This window comes from Trichomonas vaginalis, chromosome VI (assembly GCF_026262505.1).
Source record: "Trichomonas vaginalis G3 chromosome VI, whole genome shotgun sequence".
NCBI classification, from domain to species: domain Eukaryota; phylum Parabasalia; order Trichomonadida; family Trichomonadidae; genus Trichomonas; species Trichomonas vaginalis.
Genome location: NC_067208.1, coordinates 20,299,361 through 20,316,152, shown reverse-complemented (window position 1 = coordinate 20,316,152; position 16,792 = coordinate 20,299,361). Strand labels below are relative to the sequence as shown.

Sequence of the window (16,792 nt, the reverse complement as noted above, 5' to 3'; positions counted from 1 at the left end):
TCATATACAATTCTCCAATAAAGTGTGCTCTCGGTATTTGCATATTCATCAGCATATTTTTGCATAACATGAATTTATTTTATCTTCTATATTTTTAACGCAGTCTGTAGAGAAGATGAAAGGTCAACTTGTATTAGCTCAATTTCTTCCCACATTTTTTCGTTCCCTTCAGATATATAATCTATATGAAACCTTACAATAAATGGAAAACTTTTATCTTCTACAGACACAAACTTCATTCTACGAAAGCCAATAGCTTTTGTGACAGATGGGTCTCTTAGCCATCTTAATGGGTAGTCAAAACGATAGCCTTCATGCTTTACGGTCTCTGTCTCAAACTTTTGACCGACATTAGTAAAAAGTTCATCTAATGGTTTAGTTGTAGCAACTCTTGAATTTTCTTTTTCTATTGGAGCATATTTTATCTAGAATAAAAATGTCGAAAGAAACAGCGTCTATGAGAGAAATACAACACAACCGACAACTCATTTTGCAAGCTCTAAATAAGAACACAACAAACTTTTCAAACTATTCTAAGATATCTGAGTCATTGAAGAAGGAACTTAAAAACTGACGATAAACCCAATGACAGATGAGTTTCTGTTTCAAGACAGTAAGAACCATACTGTTTGTATAAATCCAACAAAAAGAACTTTAAACGAGAAAACCTATAGATGAACTTCTTTTGAAGCAAGATATTGACAACAAAGCTGACAAAGATTATGTAGATGCAACAAGAGACTATATTCTCGCATGGACAGATAGAACATACCCACAAAAACATCATACACATAACATCTATGACGTAGATGAACTACCAGAAAGTTAGATGACAAAGCGGATAAAACATATGTTGACAATAAAATGTCAAGTGAAGTGACAAGAGCTGACAAAGAATATTCTAAAAAGACTCATACACATACCATATCTGATATTACAAACTTACAAGAAACCTTAAACAGAGAAAAGTGACGTTGGACATACACACGATTTCTTCGCAACTGTTGGTATAGAAAATATTGAAGGAACGGTTGAAGAAACTGGGGATGTATTAAATTGGAAACCTCCTAACTTTCCACAAGGTTTAACATCGGATAAAGACATTAGATGTGGAAATGTCTATGTCATGGAGGATGAAAACAAAGTTAAATTCACTGCTCAAGATTTATATGATAAAAAGCTGACAAAACAGAGCTTCAAACGTTAAAGACAGAAATACTTCAAACAGTATATCCTATAGGTTCTATTTATACGTCAATGAACTCTACCAGACCAGAAGTAGTACTTGGTTTTGGAACTTGGACTCAAATAGTCGACAGGTTTTTGTATTGTGCAAACTCTTCAAAGGAAACAGGTGGAAGTAAAACGATTTCAGGTGAAAATTTACCTGCGCACAGTCACTACATAAATTTAAGTACATCTGAAGCAGGTTGCATAGCATAGATTTTGGGATTGGTCAGGAATGACAAAAGGTAAAGGATATGATGTTAAAGAGGACGTTAAGTTTGCTATAAATTGTTACTGGGAGTAACACTGAGGAGGAGGAAGCCATACACATCGCGTTTCAGGTATTACGCAAACAACGGGACAGAGTAAAGACTACATGCCACCTTACATGACAGTTTACGCATGGTATAGAAATGCTTAGTCGTCATTTTCAACTTCTTTAGCATATTCGTCAGGAGTTGTCTTATATTTGTTAGGAACTGTCTTTGAAAGTATACCACCTTGAACTTTGACAAGTTTGAAACGAGGTCTGACAATAGTAGTTTTATCTTCTGCTTGCAGTCTGTACATTTTGCCATGTTTGCCTAAAACTTCATAATATTCTCTTGTATACTTTCTTCTATTTTTACGAACACGAATGTGAGTACCTGTCGAGTTCCCATTGTTGTCATAGTCAATAGTATTTTCATATGGGTCGCGTTTAGGTATTTCTATTTTTACTTTGTCACCTTTCTTAAGTTTGAAGCCTGGCATTCTTTCTTGTTTGTCTCTTTTGACTAAACTATTAAATATATAGTCTTTCTCTAAGTCAGGGTTGTTTTTCATTTCTTCGGGGGAGTGGTTTCCCAAACCTTTTTGTTTACGGCTATTGTAAATATTTAAAACTTGTCTCATCTTTGCCATGGAGAAGTGTCTATATTGTCGTCATATGACATTTCATCTACCTCACCACCTTGTGGTTGGTTTAAGTCTCTTAAGATTTTTATACAACTGTCAATGACACCAAGAGCAGAATGGTTTTGGTCGACAATGAAATATTGGTTTACATTTTTTGAACGCAGATAGTTTTTAATATCGTCTGATTTGAAAGAACTTTCACAGTCAGATGTCAGTTTTGTTGGATGGTATTTGTCAACGAATATTGTCAAAGCAGTTTTCACATCTAAAATATTTTTGGACTGTAATGGTATGGCTTCACAGTATCTTGTGTTTTGACCGACAAATATTAGCCAGTATGGTGGTCCATCTTCTCTATACCTCGGAATGTTTTCCAAGATATCCATAAACCAAGCATTTGGTGTTGAACTAAAGATTTTTATCATGAGTGCTTTCTTTGTCGCTTTAGAAACATAGGGGTCCTTGTTTGGATTCGTCATTTTTTACCCTATAAGAAATGGGTTTATTTGGCGCATTAGCAGGAGTTGCATCCAGATTTTTGCCCGCAGTGGGAACAATAGCCAGAGGTGCATTTGGAATTGGAAGGAAGATTTTGAGTACATTAGGTATACTGAAAGAGAAAGCACAACCTATTATACAAACTGTACAGAAAGGTTGGGAGGTAGCACGAGATGCAGCAAATCTTATTCCAAATCCTGAAACAAGAGGAAAAGTTCAAGGATGGATGGACAATGTAGGAAGAGAAGCAGGAAACTACTATAACAAAGCAAATGACTACTATAACCAAGCAGGGCACTATATGGACCAAGGTGAAAGATTCTTTAACAGAGGATATAACCATGCACAACAGTGGGTAAACAACAACCAACCGCAACCGCCTCAAACGTGGGGAATGTAAATTTTTTACTGAGATGAAATGAACAATACAGCATTGAGACAAATGGGTTCAAGATGGATTTGTCGACTTCCAGCAGTTACACAACCACGTGTTTGTCAAGTTCTTCCTATACCTCAGGAAGTTTTAGACCGACTTAAAAAACCTAAACAACCAGTTGAAAACAAACCAAACTAAAATTTTTACTGAGATGAAATGACCGAAGAAGTTGAAACGGTAGATTTGACACCACAAACAAAAAGTTCAGAACCATTGTCAAAACCTGTCAAAGAACTTACAGATGAAGAGAAAAATTCAATAATAGAAAGTGCCAGGTCTGGAAATACAAACCCTAACTACAAAGTCACTTTTCATAGAAATGGAACGGCTAGTATCTCAAAAAAGAAACAGACTCTCACAAATAAAATATTGAAGTCTGAAGGAGCTTTCGAGACAACAGATGGGAAGGTATTCTTCACTGACCAACAGTTCATTATAGAACATCTCATTGACTTAGAGTCGAAATATTCTAAACTTTACAACAAACACAAAAAGTTGAAAGGAAAACAAAAACAAATGGCATATGATATTTATGAAGATGTTGACGACACAACCATACCTGCAAGTGAGGTAAAGTCAGAGGAACCGAAAAGTGACGAAAAACCGATAGAAGAAGAAAAACCAAAAACTGAAGATAAACCAAAAACAAAGTTTAGTCAACCTCATTAGCTGGTATGGGTTGGCGTCAAAGACTTATGGCAGCAGGAGGTTATGTAAAGTAAAGAAAAAAATATTTTTTTATTTTTATAAAAAATGCCCCCATATAGAATGGATAGAAAATCTGCTAGAATAAAAGCAGAGTTAGAAAGATATGGTTGGAAAGTTTCAAAGAAGTTTAAATATAGGAAGGGAAGACCCATAAAAGTCTATGACAAATGTCTGGTCTTCGCTATGAAATGGACTTGGAAACAGCACGCACAAATTATCCAAACAGACTAGAGAGGTTAGAAGAAGAACGTCTTATGGACATGCCTTTCGATGTTAGTGAACCTCAAGTTGAAGGACACGACGGCTTTGCCAGATTCTACTGGAAACATGACGAACAATTGCATCCTTTGAGAAGGAAAAAAGGAAAAGGTGAAGACGCACATGCTCCCATGGAAAGAACAAGATATGCATATGAAAAGTATCGTGAAGTTAGAAGTCAAATTACATCTGGTCGAACCTTTACAGTAAACTTTGACGAAGGAAAGAACAAAGAAGGCTTCATGGGTACTTGCTGCATACAAGACGGAAATAAGAAAGGATACAATCTCAGACTAACCGTAACAGATTTGGACGGTCACATTTACTATGCACATGGCAATGTCACAACAGCTGCAATGCTTCTTGACGCTTTCAAGACTACAAAGAGAGAACAAATGGTTGACTCCGACTCAGACATTTTGAATGCAATTGAAGGAATTGCAAGTGTAAGTTCGAATGGTACCAACCTAACCCTCAAGCAGTCAGACAACATGCTGGATACTTCCCGTTCATAAATAAGTCTGACATTGACTTGACAAGGTATGGAATTTACAATTCAATTGAAACAATTGTCAATGAACCTTGTATTCTTACATGTCTCAGGAACTCTGGTCTTGTTACAGATGAGAAGATGAAGTATCTTGAGTCATGTGTGAAGACAAGGTACATTCTCAGAGGTCAATTGGCAAAAATTGCACCGTTGGCAAATGTCAATATCCGAGTCAACATACCTACAGCTAAAGGTTCTTCACATGACGACTATGTTGTTGACAAAGACTTACCATGGTTGAAGATTGTAATTGTCCACAACCACTTCATGTTGAACGAAAGTCTTACAAACCCATTGTTCGGAAAAGGCAAGTGCAACATTGTCAGAGCTGTAAACATTCTTTTCGAGAAAGGTTTGTTGGAACCAATTCCAGATGACAAGCTGACAGAAACTTTTGTACCAAAAGACGAAACAAACTTTTCATTGTTAGCAAGACCAAAAGTTGTTCCAGACAAAGTTCTAGCACAAAAGAAGTACACAGTTCCAAAAGGAGTTGGATTGTTCGGATACCAACCTGAACCAGAAGAACTTCCAATGAGGTTGCAAGAACTTCAAGATGCTATAAACAAACTTCCATTGAGACATCCAATTGACGTCAAATTGTATTGGAGAGCATCTGAGTTAGGTCAGAAGGTTTTATATGAAACAGGTTGCTTCGACGATGTTTATGAGATAACAGGAGAAGTTTCTCAGAAGATAAGAGACTCACTTGAATTTCCACGAACTGGACCCATTGGTTGCGACAAGTTCGACTCAGATGAAAAGATATACTATGTCGACCTTAACGCTGCGTACATGAGGTTCGTCCAATATATCCCGACTGGAATTCCAAACGAAGATGGTGAGTTCCCAGGAAGGAACTATACAGTTGGAAAAGTCATACAACAACTGTATGATATTAGGAAAGCTTCAAACCCCAAACTTGCAATGACACTCAAATTGCTTATGAATTCGACATGGGGATATTCCATTAAGAAACCTCAAGATGAAGAGTAAACATTATGAGAAGGTCGACAACTTTGTTGAAAGGTTTTCTCCTTTTGTTTTGAAGTACGAATTCACTCAAGGTCAAAGTGGCTTAGTAACCACATTAAAACCTATTGTCGAACATTGGTCTTACCCTCAGTTCGCAAAGGCAGTCCTTGACAACTACAACAAATTCTTCTCCGAAGTCAAATCCAAAGTGAAGGTTTACTATGAGAACATTGACGCACTCATGACGAACGAAGAAGGCTACAACAAACTCATTGAAATGGGAATGGTCGGTGAAAAGATGGGTCAATTCAAATTGGACAAAATTTTCACCGAAGTTCATGTCCTCTCCAAGCGTAAGTACTGGGGCATACTTGAAGACGGCACAGAAATAAAACATTGCATGAAATAAAAAATTTTTATTCGAATTTGAATCGGACAGGTCGAGTTACACCATTCTTGGTCTCAAACTCATATATAACCTGTTTGTTTGTATTTTCGTCGACTATGGCACGAGACACGAACATTGACCAAACGGACAAAAAGTGTCATTTCAGATGGTCCCGCAGCCAATCGCATTCGAGCACTTCGAAGAAGCCTTACGTTCCAAGGGAGAGGGTGTCTGGTGCAAGGCAGAGGTCATGAACTCTACGAGCAGTACATCCTCAATGCCTGGGAGGACAAATCGTCCTTGGATTGGCAATTCTACCAACTCCTCTGGGACGACCTCCTACGCAACTGGGATGACGAAAGAGTCCAATTCAGAGGTCGGAACTAATTGTCCAAATTACCTTAATTTAAGCTACTTAACTAAATAAACACCTAAATTTACTCGGGGTTTCCCCCTAAAATAAAATTTTTTTACTCTTAGAACCACTCGAGGTTCTCCTTACGGTTGTTGAGCTTGTCACCGTCAATGTGTCTGACCTTCGTCTTCTTGTTTGGATTTGGAACCCATTGAATTGCGACAAGCTTGCCCATGGAATTGAACCGTAATTCCGAAGGGTAAGGTTCAAGTGTCCCAAGTTGTTGAGGACTGGGGTAAGAACCTTGCCTGTCTCCTTGTTGCGGATTTGGTATGGGTAGGGTTGGGAAATTTCGTAAGTCATCGGCAACAAGGGTTGCCCAAACTTCCTCTTCTTCGTGTTTCTCTTCTTCCTCTTCCTCTTCTTCGTGTTTCTCTTCTTCCTCGACAATTCCTTCTTCAATTCTGTGTTCACGAATTACGGTGTTGGAGGTTCTGTCCTTTCCGAGTACCTTCCAGATGGCGTCTATCTCTTCGAAGAAACGGTAGATGAGTCTGGCAAGGTCTCGGTTCTCTCTCGCGTAAATGCGCAAGGTTTCCGTCAAATCATTCAGGCATTTCTCATTGGAAGCTTGGTTCATGAGGACATCGGCTTTGAGCTTGGTCATCTCTTCCATAAGACTACTTTGGAGAGTCTTAACGGTGTTTGTCAGATGAGCTTTCAAATTCAAAATTTGAATTTGAACTGGGCGCTTGTCTGGCAACATTGAAAGGACATCTGCCATTGTGTTCGGCTTCGGTGCTTGTTCGGACATCGAAAAAATGAAGTGGTTTGAGAATGACGGTTTTACTTCAAAAAGCTTGTTATGACGGTTATGTCATACAACAAGTTTAAAATAATATCTTGTTCTTCTTCTGAACGTTTGTTGTCTCTTCCGATAAAAGTTTCGAACATGAGAACCAAAAAACGTTTTTTGAGATTGCGGAAGAGTTCAGGCAAACGTTCATATTCTGGATATGTTGGGAGCAGTTCAAAACATCTGAGCTGACTTTCGGACAAAATTGGGACAATGTCAGAAAATTCATCTTTGGTCGGACTGCTTGAAGGTAAGTCCCTTACATGTAAGTAGCTCTGGTAAAGTCTTCTCATTTCTGCTAACTTTTGGAGTATAGCTTCGTAGTTTAGAAGTTTTAATTTTAATTGTCTTATTCCACTCTTTACTTCTAAACGGTAACTATCCATGAGGTCAAGAGTAGCTTTGGTAGCTTTAAGTGGAGCTATCTGTTCCTTGACTTGTGCAATTTTGGTTGCAATTGTGGTTTGAGCTCCTTCAAGTTCGCCGTCTATGTCGTTCTCAACACCTTCAACCATAGCTTGAAACTCTTCATCGGTCCATTGAGATTGGTGTGGGACGAATTTAACTTGCTTCATTCAAAAAAGAAAAAAAAATGTTTTTACTCAAAGCGTGCCATATAGATGGCTATAAGAAACTTACCAGAAGGCTTCTTCTTCACATGAGTCTTCGGCAACTTGAGTGTTGGTGTTGGAGTTCTTGGGGGAGGTGGGTCTGGAATTTCAATTCTCTCTCGAGCGCAACAACAGATGTCAGAATAACATTCCCCACTGTCTTTCTTGCCACCATAAATTGTGTATTGACCGAACTTGCATTTGCAGGAAGACCGGTCAATACAAGGTTCACAGTTGAAATAGTTGTACACAAACCTGTTGAGTACGAGTGTGAGTAAAAACATAAAAAAAGTGAAGTTAAAATGAGATGTTTACTGAATTGGTTGGATGTCGCCTTCTGAGGTTATGAAGAACGGCTGTCCAGAGTAGTGAAGTAGTGCTCTGAGAATTTGTGTAATTCGTGGAATTGGGCTCTCACGATATGGAAGTAGTATCCAAGGACGTTTCATGAAGAACTTCAAGAGGGCTTCTTTCTTCACATCCTTAATATCATCGAATGCAGTGCCTTCTGGAACTTGAATTGCAACACCTGTTTCAATTTCCAACTTTAAGACACTATTCTTGGACAACCAGAAGCCAATGGACTTGCTTGGTTTGCACTTGCTGAGATATTCCTTCACGGTTTCATTTACCTCAATTAGATAAATTGCTTCGTCTAAGGGGTCAAGCTCCATACTGAGTCAGTACAATATTGTACTTTTTCAAGACAATGTTGTACTTTTTCAAGACAATGTTGTACTTTTTCAAGACAATGTTGTACTTTTTCAAGACAATGTTGTACTTTTTCAAGACAATATTGTACTTTTTCAGAACAATGTCTCTCAAATTTGAGTACAGCTGTACTTTTTCAGAACAAGTCTTGAACTTTTTCAGAACAATGTTGTACTTTTTCAAGACAATGTTGTACTTTTTCAAGACAATGTTGAACTTTTTCAGAACAATGTTGTACTTTTTCAAGACAATGTTGTACTTTTTCAAGACAATATTGTACTTATTCAAGACAATGTTGTACTTTTTCAAGACAATATTATATTGTTTCAGAACAAAGACGGTTAAGACACAAACGAATGTCCGACGTCCCACCTACTGAACCCGTTCCACAGCCAGAAGAACAGCATGCTCCAGCACCACAACAGGTTCCACCTCCACAAGGCTACCCACAGCAACCTCAGTTCCAACAAGGACCTCCGAATTACTACCAATTTCCACCTCAAGGTTACTACCCACCTCAAGGTTACTACCCACCACAAGGCTTTCCAAACTACCCTCCTCAACCCATGCCTTACTTCCCTAACCCTTGGATGTTCATGTCAAACCCTCCACCCCAATTCCAATCTCAATCCCAATCGAAGAGAGACCAAGAGTTCGAAGAAGGTCTGAACCGTTTACGCAAAGAGTATGCCACAGCCCCTATGGAAGATGACAGGCTTTCAGTCTCTTCCCTAAGGTCGACCGATTCGACTCGTACCACAGATTCGGTCAAAGACAGAGACGACTACCTCAAGCAGTCTGAGAGACTCTTCATCCTACAACCATTTACAGTTGGAGCTCTCAAGAACATGCGCAATTACGAAGGTCAGACACCAGCTGGAGACCGTAAAACAGACGTACTCGCAAGAGCAGTCCAACTGGTCAAGACAAAGACCGAGATAGTCGACTTCATTCTTGCAGCTTGCCCATACAAGTAAAAAAATAAACAATTACGAGTTAAACTTTTTACTCTTTCTTTTCTGAGTTGTTTAGAGCTGGTTTCTCTTGTAGGAACCTTTCGTACTCTTCCATGGTCATGTAATTGCGAATTTGGTACGCAATTCCAGGTTCGTTGTTTTTGAACCTTACGTATGTAACGCTTCCATCCTCCTCAGGGAAGTAAGCTGCTAACATCTGACCAAGTTTTCTCGGTGACTCGGAGCTCATAAAAATGTCACTTTTTAAACGTTAAGTTTTTAGTCTTATTTTACCCTTTGTTTACCCTTTGTTTGTCAAGGTAGTATTGGAGTGCAATTTCTCCAAATTCTCTGTGTCGGAGTTCTTCAGCATTTTCCAAGGTGTACCTGGAGAACTCAAAGAAGTTGTCAAGAACATACTGCCATGCTGCTCTTCTGAGTTCGTCGGTATTTTGGAAGTGTTGCACCTTCGAGTCTTCGGACATGAAAAAATGACACTTTTTCAGCAAAAATAATGTTTAGGTGAAGAGGTGAGATTTCACCTCTTTTTTCACCTGTTTTTTCACCTCATGAATTTTCATGATTTCATCGTAAATGTTTTGTCGAAACTTCATCGTAATGAGCGTAAATCAGACAAAAATATATTTTAGGTGAAGAGGTGAGATTTCACCTCTTTTTTCACCTCTTTTTTCACCTCATGAATTTTCCCGAAATAAAAAATAAAGTTGGTTTTTTTAAAAAAATATTTTTTTATTTTTATTGTAAGAACATGTTAGCAACAACAGCACCAAACTCTTTAGTCATGAACCCAACTTCAATGTTAGTAGAGATGAAAAGCTTCATTCCTTCTTCATATACTTTCGAAACAAAAATCCAGAAGATAAAGCAAGAACTTCTCAAGGAGATTTAGATTGCACTGCGAAAGATGAAACAAATGAACAGTATCTTTATGAAATGCAGGACATTATTGACCATCTACCTAAACTTCCTGAAATCCAACAACAAAAAAGCTTACTATTCCAGAATTCGATGAAATAGAAGTCAAAGCAACTGACTCAGTAGAAATAAAGAAGTTCATACGAAAGGTTAACTATGAGTTTCTTGGATTTCATTGCAACCACAAAGTCATGGACAAAGATTGCGATATGGTTATAAGAACATCTCTGACATATACAAATCTGGGAGTTTAAGACCTACGACAACTTTGTTTCGTTAGTTGCAAAATGTGTATGGCAGATAAGAGATAAAGATAGAAGAGGTAAGATATGGAATGAACAAATAAGACCCGCAACTTTTGAGTTAAAGAGAGCAATTGACGCCTTAGTTGTTTTAGCAGGTAAGGTTTCAATGTACAATGCTAAAATGAACCCACAATGTTCAAAATGTAAAGCAGCAATGAGGAAATATAACTACTCCGTCAAAGAGATAGAACGTATGCGAAACGACTATGCTGACTTAAAGAAAGAAGTAGAGAAACCAGCAGAAGATAAAATGAACATGTTAGCATTTCTGAACAAAAACTATCCAACTGCTGACGATTTCCTTCTATCTGACGTCAAGAAGAAGTATAAAGAAACTTTCGGTATCGTTAAAACATTCGATGTACTGACAGAAGAAATAGAAGCTACGAAATTGTTTAGGATTTCAAATATACATCATACAATTCATGTAAAACGCTTATAAAATAACAGGTGAAAAAAGAGGTGAAAAAAGAGGTGAAATCTCACCTCTTCACCTAAAATATATTTTTATTGAATTCAGCAACAAAATTCTGAGTAAAATAATTTTTAGGGCTTGTGTCAAACCGTTGAGTTTTCACAAAATTTAAAAAATAACGTTTACCATGTGAAACGCTTATAAAATAACTGAGGTGAAAAAACAGGTGAAAAAAGAGGTGAAATCTCACCTCTTCACCTAAAATATATTTTTGCTGAATTCCGTATGAAATTTCATGAATTTCCTCATATGCTTGCTTCCCTCGAAAAACCGAGAGAAGAACAGCGAGTAGTGAAAAAACCCTGGTCGCCAAAACTCTTTATTTTTCAAGCTTGACTTTTTACAATTTGAACTTTGTTTGCGTAGATATGAATTCTGAAAGAAGTATGAGGGTCTTGTATGACTTTGTACTTCTCCCATAGTTCATGTCTGTCAAACTTACCTGCCATGGACTCTTTCATAAGTTCCATGAAATCGTCTTCGGACAATCCAGGGAAAAGTATAATGTCAGTAAGTATTCTTTTAACATCTTTACTTAAACTCTTTGCTGTCTGTACACAAATGACAACTGAGATGTTAAAGTGTCTGAGCTTCTTAAGAATTCGACACATATCTTGTTCTCTGTTCTTTAACAAAGGATGAGAAGCAAAGTCATCTAAGATAAGAAGACATCTATGAGGGTAAGTCTTCCAATCGTAAGATTGCAATTTCTTCGAAATGTATTCTATCTCTTTCTGTTTGTTTCTGAAGTGTTTCTTCTCTAATATTCTCTGCATTTCCTCATTTGGGTCTTTAAACTTCGAATTGACATACTCATTTATAGCATTGTACTTCAAAACTCTTCTTTGGTACTTCTTTATCCAATCTAACAACTCAGAGTCTTTTATACATACTAACTTAGACTTCTTTATAATATCTTTGAACGAATTGACGGTTTGATCGAATTGACCAGAAGTACTACAAATGACTACTAACTCATAGAATGGGTTCTTCTCATCTAGTTCTTGTTGTTGTGCAGCCATTTTAAGATAAGTGAAAGTCTTACCCGACCCAGGTGGTGCAATTAGACCTGTTATACCATTCTGAGCAAATAAGAACTTGTCATGTATGGGTTTTATCTGAGCATTTTCTAACTTTCTCTTGTTCTTCTTTAAAACATTCTCAAATTTCTTGTCAATGTCAGCAAACTTTTTTTCTAACATATTTTTAGAAAAATTAAAATTTTTATCTTTTTGAAAATGTCTAGCGATTTCGCTATCTATATTCGAGACAAACTTTTCGACAGCAAAACATCTGTCGACCATAAAATCTTACATAGTGTAAACAAGAAAGGTGAATTTGTTCTAAAGTTCTGTTTCTGGGAATATGACAAGAACCATAAAACATTACAAAGAGCAGTCTTAAAATTTGTCAATGACAGACTTGTTGACAGAGATGACACCGATTGGAAAGATGAAGTCCAACAAAAGTTCTTAGAATGCAAAGAAGACACATGCGCTGTTCTTGAAGATGAAATAGGAAACAGAATAGAAGAGCTATTAAAGGACAAAGAACTTTTACATAAATATGGTTCTGAGAAATTTGACATAACTCCACCAGAAAAGAAGAAGAAGAGAGAGAAGAAAGAAAAGAAAGTAGAAGAAGAGAAAAAAGAACCTGAACCAGAGCCAGAGAAAAAGAAATTTGACATGTAAAAATAAAATTTTATTTTTAGAACATTTCTGGGTCAATGTCAATGTTCTCTTCCTCTTTAGGAGCAAACACTGGCTTAGACTCTAAAATCTTTTTACCCAATTTACCTTGAACTTCAACTATCTTAGACTCATAATATTCATAGTCGTCTGCTTTCTTTGGTTCATAAGGTATAACAAGTTTGTATGCTTTGCCTTCTTTAAGGTTTGAAAACCTTCTGTCAAAATTTTCTTTGACTGCTAACAAACCTTCTATGTCTAAGTCTTCAAATTTCGCACCATTTTTAGTCACAATAGCAAACTTAACTGGTTCGATGTTCCAAACTTTGTCAAATGTAGACTTTTCAAAATGGTAGAAGTAAACATTCAAATATATGAATGGGTCTAGTTCTTCTTTGACTTCTGTCATGTACTTATTTACTGAGATGAATTTTGCCATCTTTTCTATCGGATAAAAAAATATTTTTTTTAAATTTACTCAGAAAAATTTTTCTTTGTATATACGCCGTTCTGTATGTCTAAAAGACTTTTGACATTTGCCAAGAATGTACGTTTAGAAGCTGCCATATAACCATACTCTTGACAATACTGTTTATATTCATCGTACAATGACCTTTCATCTAAACACTCAAAGTCGGTTTCATCTATAAACAGTTCATAAACACTCTTGTTTGCTTCTAACAATGTTTGTCTTTCTTCGGTATGTGGAATTTGTCTTGGATTGAAGTTAGAAATATCTAATGTCATAAAATATGAGAACAAGTGGTTGTAAAAGTTAGGTGTCAAAGTTTCTGCTAAGTCGTCAAAATATTCTGTATCTTGCATATGAGAATCTGACGTTCTGACAACTACATATCTTCTGTCAGAACTTTCTAACTTCATCGGAACAACATTGTTTGAAACCATGATGAAATTTGCAACATTTTCACAAACTCTTTGGTCTTTATATTTTCTTTCAACAACTCCAACTTTATCTGTTATAAGACTCTTCAAAGCATCTGAGTTTAAAACCTTTGTTGTATCTATACTTTGAAGTTCGTTACATACTATAAGTTTCATATTCTCTATTGAAGAGTTAAATTTACCGCAGATGTTTTCTAAGTTTGTCATATTCGGATTCGAATAGCCCTCTAACAGTTTGCACAAAATATCTGTAAAGAAAGTATTCTTACCAGTTCCTTGTTTTCCAATTATAATGAGAGCAGTTTCATTTTTAGCACTTGGATGTTGTAAGATGTTTGCAAACCAACATAAGATATACTCATAGACTCTTTCGTTTCCATTGCATATAATTTCTTTGACATGGTCTAACCAAGCTTCTATAACATTTTCTTTCCATTCTACTTGTTCATATTTATATCCAGTGAAGATAGAATAGAAGTTTGGAGAAGGTGTATAGAACTTTATACCACGAACTGAAAAATCTTCTAACTTTGACAATAAGATATCCCAAGCATCTAACATCTTCATACCAACTTGTACGACTTTTATTTTCTTAAGTTTCTGTCTACATTCTTGTTCTGAAACTATTGTCGCTCTTGGTTTGTTAAAGACAACATCCCATTCTTTCATGACATAACATTCTGGGGCAGAGTCGACATAAATGACTAAACGTTTCAAATTCTCGACTGCTTTGTTATAGTCTCTAAATGGACACATATTTCTGAACGCTTGGAAGTCATAAAAATCTGAAACGTCTATTCTGTACATTTTTATAAAAATAAAAAAAAATATTTTTTTATTCTTGACTTTTGTTGTTCTTGCCATTTGTTGCATTTGTTGTTCTTGAGCTATTTGTTGTTGAAGTTGTTCTTGTAATACAATACTTTCACCAGTTGCATCTTCCAATTCGAAACTTTCTGCCGTCATTGACAAATACATAGGACATAAAAGTTTTACAGGAACAAAGTTTGCGTCACTAAGGTTAAGTTTATGTTTGCTAAAGTGTTTGAGTTTACTAAAGCTGAAAATCTGCATTCGAATGAACAATAGGCAAACCAGCAGAGAAAGTGTTGTTTATACGCATGAGTATCTTTTGGTCATAGTAGTTTCTGTCGACATTCGAATAGCACTTTGAACCTAAGTTTGAAACAATATATAAAATAGGTGTACTTAAAGTCAATGGAACAGACATTCCTTGTATGACACCTTTTCCTGTTATAGGAAACTGTTGGTAGTAAAAACCAGATATAAGTTTTGTATTATAGCTCATATCGTTTATACTAAACTCGGTCGGACATCCAAACATAATGAAACCTGCTCTAGTTGCAGCACATGTTACATCCGTCCTTAAAGTATTAAATAAGTCAACAAAACCTGTTGGTGGTATATCTGAGTAAGTATCTTCAAAGGAGTATTTTTTACCATTCACAACAATAAAATCTTCTGGTGTCAAAAGAGCAAAACAGGCTTTAGTCGTCATCGTGTTTAAGGTCAGTTTACAATATCGTCCTTGAGGACTTTGTAAGTTTGTTGTTATAGAATTATATGACTCAGGGTTTTTAGTCGTAATAGTATAAACCATTGTGTCTTCTGCCATTTTTACTTAGCAACTAAATTTTAATGAAATGTTGTGGTCGTCAAATATTTTTATGACGTCTGGGAAACTATATTTTAAGTTCAACGTTTCACCTCCTTTCATAACGTATATCTTGTCAATGACATTATATGAAACACCACAGCAAGCAATGTCGGGTTCTATTTCTTTGATGTTTATATCGTCTGCCTCTGTCAAAAGTTTCAATAGTTCTTTCAAAATTTCATGAGGTGCAATGACATATGAGTTCACTTTTACAGGGTTGTGTTCGACCAAGTTTAACATTATACCCAAAGCTTGACAAATCTTCTCCTGAGTTTTAAGTTTGTCTTTAAGTTGTTGGTAGTCGTTTCGAATATCTGCAACAGAACTTAAGTCTCTGCTAACTTCAGGGTATGTTGGTTGTTCTTTTACAGGAACTATTGTTATACCATCTTCGTCTTCGTATGGTTTCCCCACTTCAACATCTCTTTCTTTGACATTGACAACAACACTTTGACTGTTTGTTTGAGTTGGTGAATTTAACTTCACATCTGCCACCGCCATTAAACCTTTTGAAACACTTACGCTTCTATTTTTCGGAAATGACATTTTACTTAGAATAAAAAGATGGACGTATTTGAGTATCTCTTCGAATTGAAGCAAACAAAGTTTACACACACAAACAATACAAGTTCATTGACAGAGTAGTTCTTTACACAAACAATGGAAAATGTTATAGAATAGCAGTCTTTGCTGAACCAAAATATTTTCATAAAGCAAAGAAAGTTGGTATAACTGAAATGGTGAAAGTTCTTGAAGCAGACAAAAATATAACAACAAAACTGACCGATATTTCTAAAGGTAAGTTTATAATACAATTTATATCAAAACTGGCGTACTGTCAATATTTGACGGAGAGAAGTCAGTTCAAGAACAACTTACTGACCTGCTGCCAAAATCTGCTCGATGGAAGCTGTCGTTATACCAATCTGAGGAGCCCCAGCAGGTTTCATCGAACGAATTTTCAAAAGAGCATCTTCCGTGAAAAGTGCTATTGGTTTTGTAAACTTCTTTGCTTTCAATTCATTTGGACCGTCTCTGTCACCAGTATATTGTATTTGAACTGTACCAACAGTTGAAATACCACCCATAAAGTCTTCTGAGTCAGCAAATGGAATGCCAAGCCAAAAGTTTGAACGGTCTCCATTTGTATATTGAGTTTTTTGACCTCCTGTATGAGTCCATACTTTCACATATGGCATAATAGAACTTTGCATTTCAGGGTTAATGGTTGTTGTGAAGTTGTTGTTAAAGTTCATAGCATCTAATGTCAAGTTGTATGACCTCATATCCTCAACTGTAGAATATTCTTCTCTTGGATAATATTTGCCATCTATGTTTATATGGTATTTAATACCAGGGTTGTAGAAGCAAGAATAGT

General features: G+C 36.4%; 11 protein-coding genes and 4 pseudogenes across 15 annotated transcripts, besides 1 other annotated feature; 7 read left to right on the top strand and 8 right to left on the bottom strand.

The window, feature by feature from the left end:
* Nucleotides 1-16,792: part of a mobile genetic element that runs on past the window's edge.
* Nucleotides 2,621-3,022, top strand: TVAGG3_0898480 (uncharacterized protein; the record flags this gene model as incomplete). Its single annotated transcript, XM_051251178.1, has 1 exon — nt 2,621-3,022. The coding sequence occupies one exon, from the start codon at nt 2,621-2,623 to the stop codon at nt 3,020-3,022; it is 402 nt and encodes a 133-aa protein (XP_051086653.1).
* Nucleotides 3,041-3,196, top strand: TVAGG3_0898470 (uncharacterized protein; the record flags this gene model as incomplete). The annotated part of the gene is made up of 1 exon (XM_051251177.1): nt 3,041-3,196. The coding sequence occupies one exon, from the start codon at nt 3,041-3,043 to the stop codon at nt 3,194-3,196; it is 156 nt and encodes a 51-aa protein (XP_051086652.1).
* TVAGG3_0898460 lies at nt 3,215-3,780 on the top strand (annotated as a pseudogene). Its single transcript has one exon. A coding segment is annotated over exon 1 (566 nt).
* TVAGG3_0898450 lies at nt 4,267-5,263 on the top strand (annotated as a pseudogene). The gene has a single exon. A coding segment is annotated over exon 1 (997 nt).
* TVAGG3_0898440 (uncharacterized protein) lies at nt 6,512-7,106 on the bottom strand (the record flags this gene model as incomplete). The annotated part of the gene is made up of 1 exon (XM_051251176.1): nt 6,512-7,106. A coding segment is annotated over one exon (595 nt), but the record flags the coding sequence as incomplete, so codon positions are not given.
* Nucleotides 7,261-7,723, bottom strand: TVAGG3_0898430 (uncharacterized protein; the record flags this gene model as incomplete). Its single annotated transcript, XM_051251175.1, has 1 exon — nt 7,261-7,723. A coding segment is annotated over one exon (463 nt), but the record flags the coding sequence as incomplete, so codon positions are not given.
* Nucleotides 7,747-8,043, bottom strand: TVAGG3_0898420 (uncharacterized protein; the record flags this gene model as incomplete). Its single annotated transcript, XM_051251174.1, has 1 exon — nt 7,747-8,043. One exon carries the CDS (start codon nt 8,041-8,043, stop codon nt 7,747-7,749), a length of 297 nt encoding a protein of 98 aa, XP_051086649.1.
* Nucleotides 8,827-9,447, top strand: TVAGG3_0898410 (uncharacterized protein; the record flags this gene model as incomplete). Its single annotated transcript, XM_051251173.1, has 1 exon — nt 8,827-9,447. One exon carries the CDS (start codon nt 8,827-8,829, stop codon nt 9,445-9,447), a length of 621 nt encoding a protein of 206 aa, XP_051086648.1.
* Nucleotides 9,476-9,676, bottom strand: TVAGG3_0898400 (uncharacterized protein; the record flags this gene model as incomplete). Its single annotated transcript, XM_051251172.1, has 1 exon — nt 9,476-9,676. The coding sequence occupies one exon, from the start codon at nt 9,674-9,676 to the stop codon at nt 9,476-9,478; it is 201 nt and encodes a 66-aa protein (XP_051086647.1).
* On the top strand, nt 10,196-11,109 carry TVAGG3_0898390 (annotated as a pseudogene). The gene has a single exon. A coding segment is annotated over exon 1 (914 nt).
* Nucleotides 11,469-12,116, bottom strand: TVAGG3_0898380 (protein of unknown function, DUF4106 family; the record flags this gene model as incomplete). The annotated part of the gene is made up of 1 exon (XM_051251171.1): nt 11,469-12,116. A coding segment is annotated over one exon (648 nt), but the record flags the coding sequence as incomplete, so codon positions are not given.
* Nucleotides 12,381-12,836, top strand: TVAGG3_0898370 (uncharacterized protein; the record flags this gene model as incomplete). The annotated part of the gene is made up of 1 exon (XM_051251170.1): nt 12,381-12,836. The coding sequence occupies one exon, from the start codon at nt 12,381-12,383 to the stop codon at nt 12,834-12,836; it is 456 nt and encodes a 151-aa protein (XP_051086645.1).
* Nucleotides 12,853-13,272, bottom strand: TVAGG3_0898360 (protein of unknown function, DUF4108 family; the record flags this gene model as incomplete). Its single annotated transcript, XM_051251169.1, has 1 exon — nt 12,853-13,272. One exon carries the CDS (start codon nt 13,270-13,272, stop codon nt 12,853-12,855), a length of 420 nt encoding a protein of 139 aa, XP_051086644.1.
* On the bottom strand, nt 13,308-14,405 carry TVAGG3_0898350 (uncharacterized protein; the record flags this gene model as incomplete). The annotated part of the gene is made up of 1 exon (XM_051251168.1): nt 13,308-14,405. One exon carries the CDS (start codon nt 14,403-14,405, stop codon nt 13,308-13,310), a length of 1,098 nt encoding a protein of 365 aa, XP_051086643.1.
* TVAGG3_0898340 lies at nt 16,290-16,744 on the bottom strand (annotated as a pseudogene). Its single transcript has one exon. A coding segment is annotated over exon 1 (455 nt).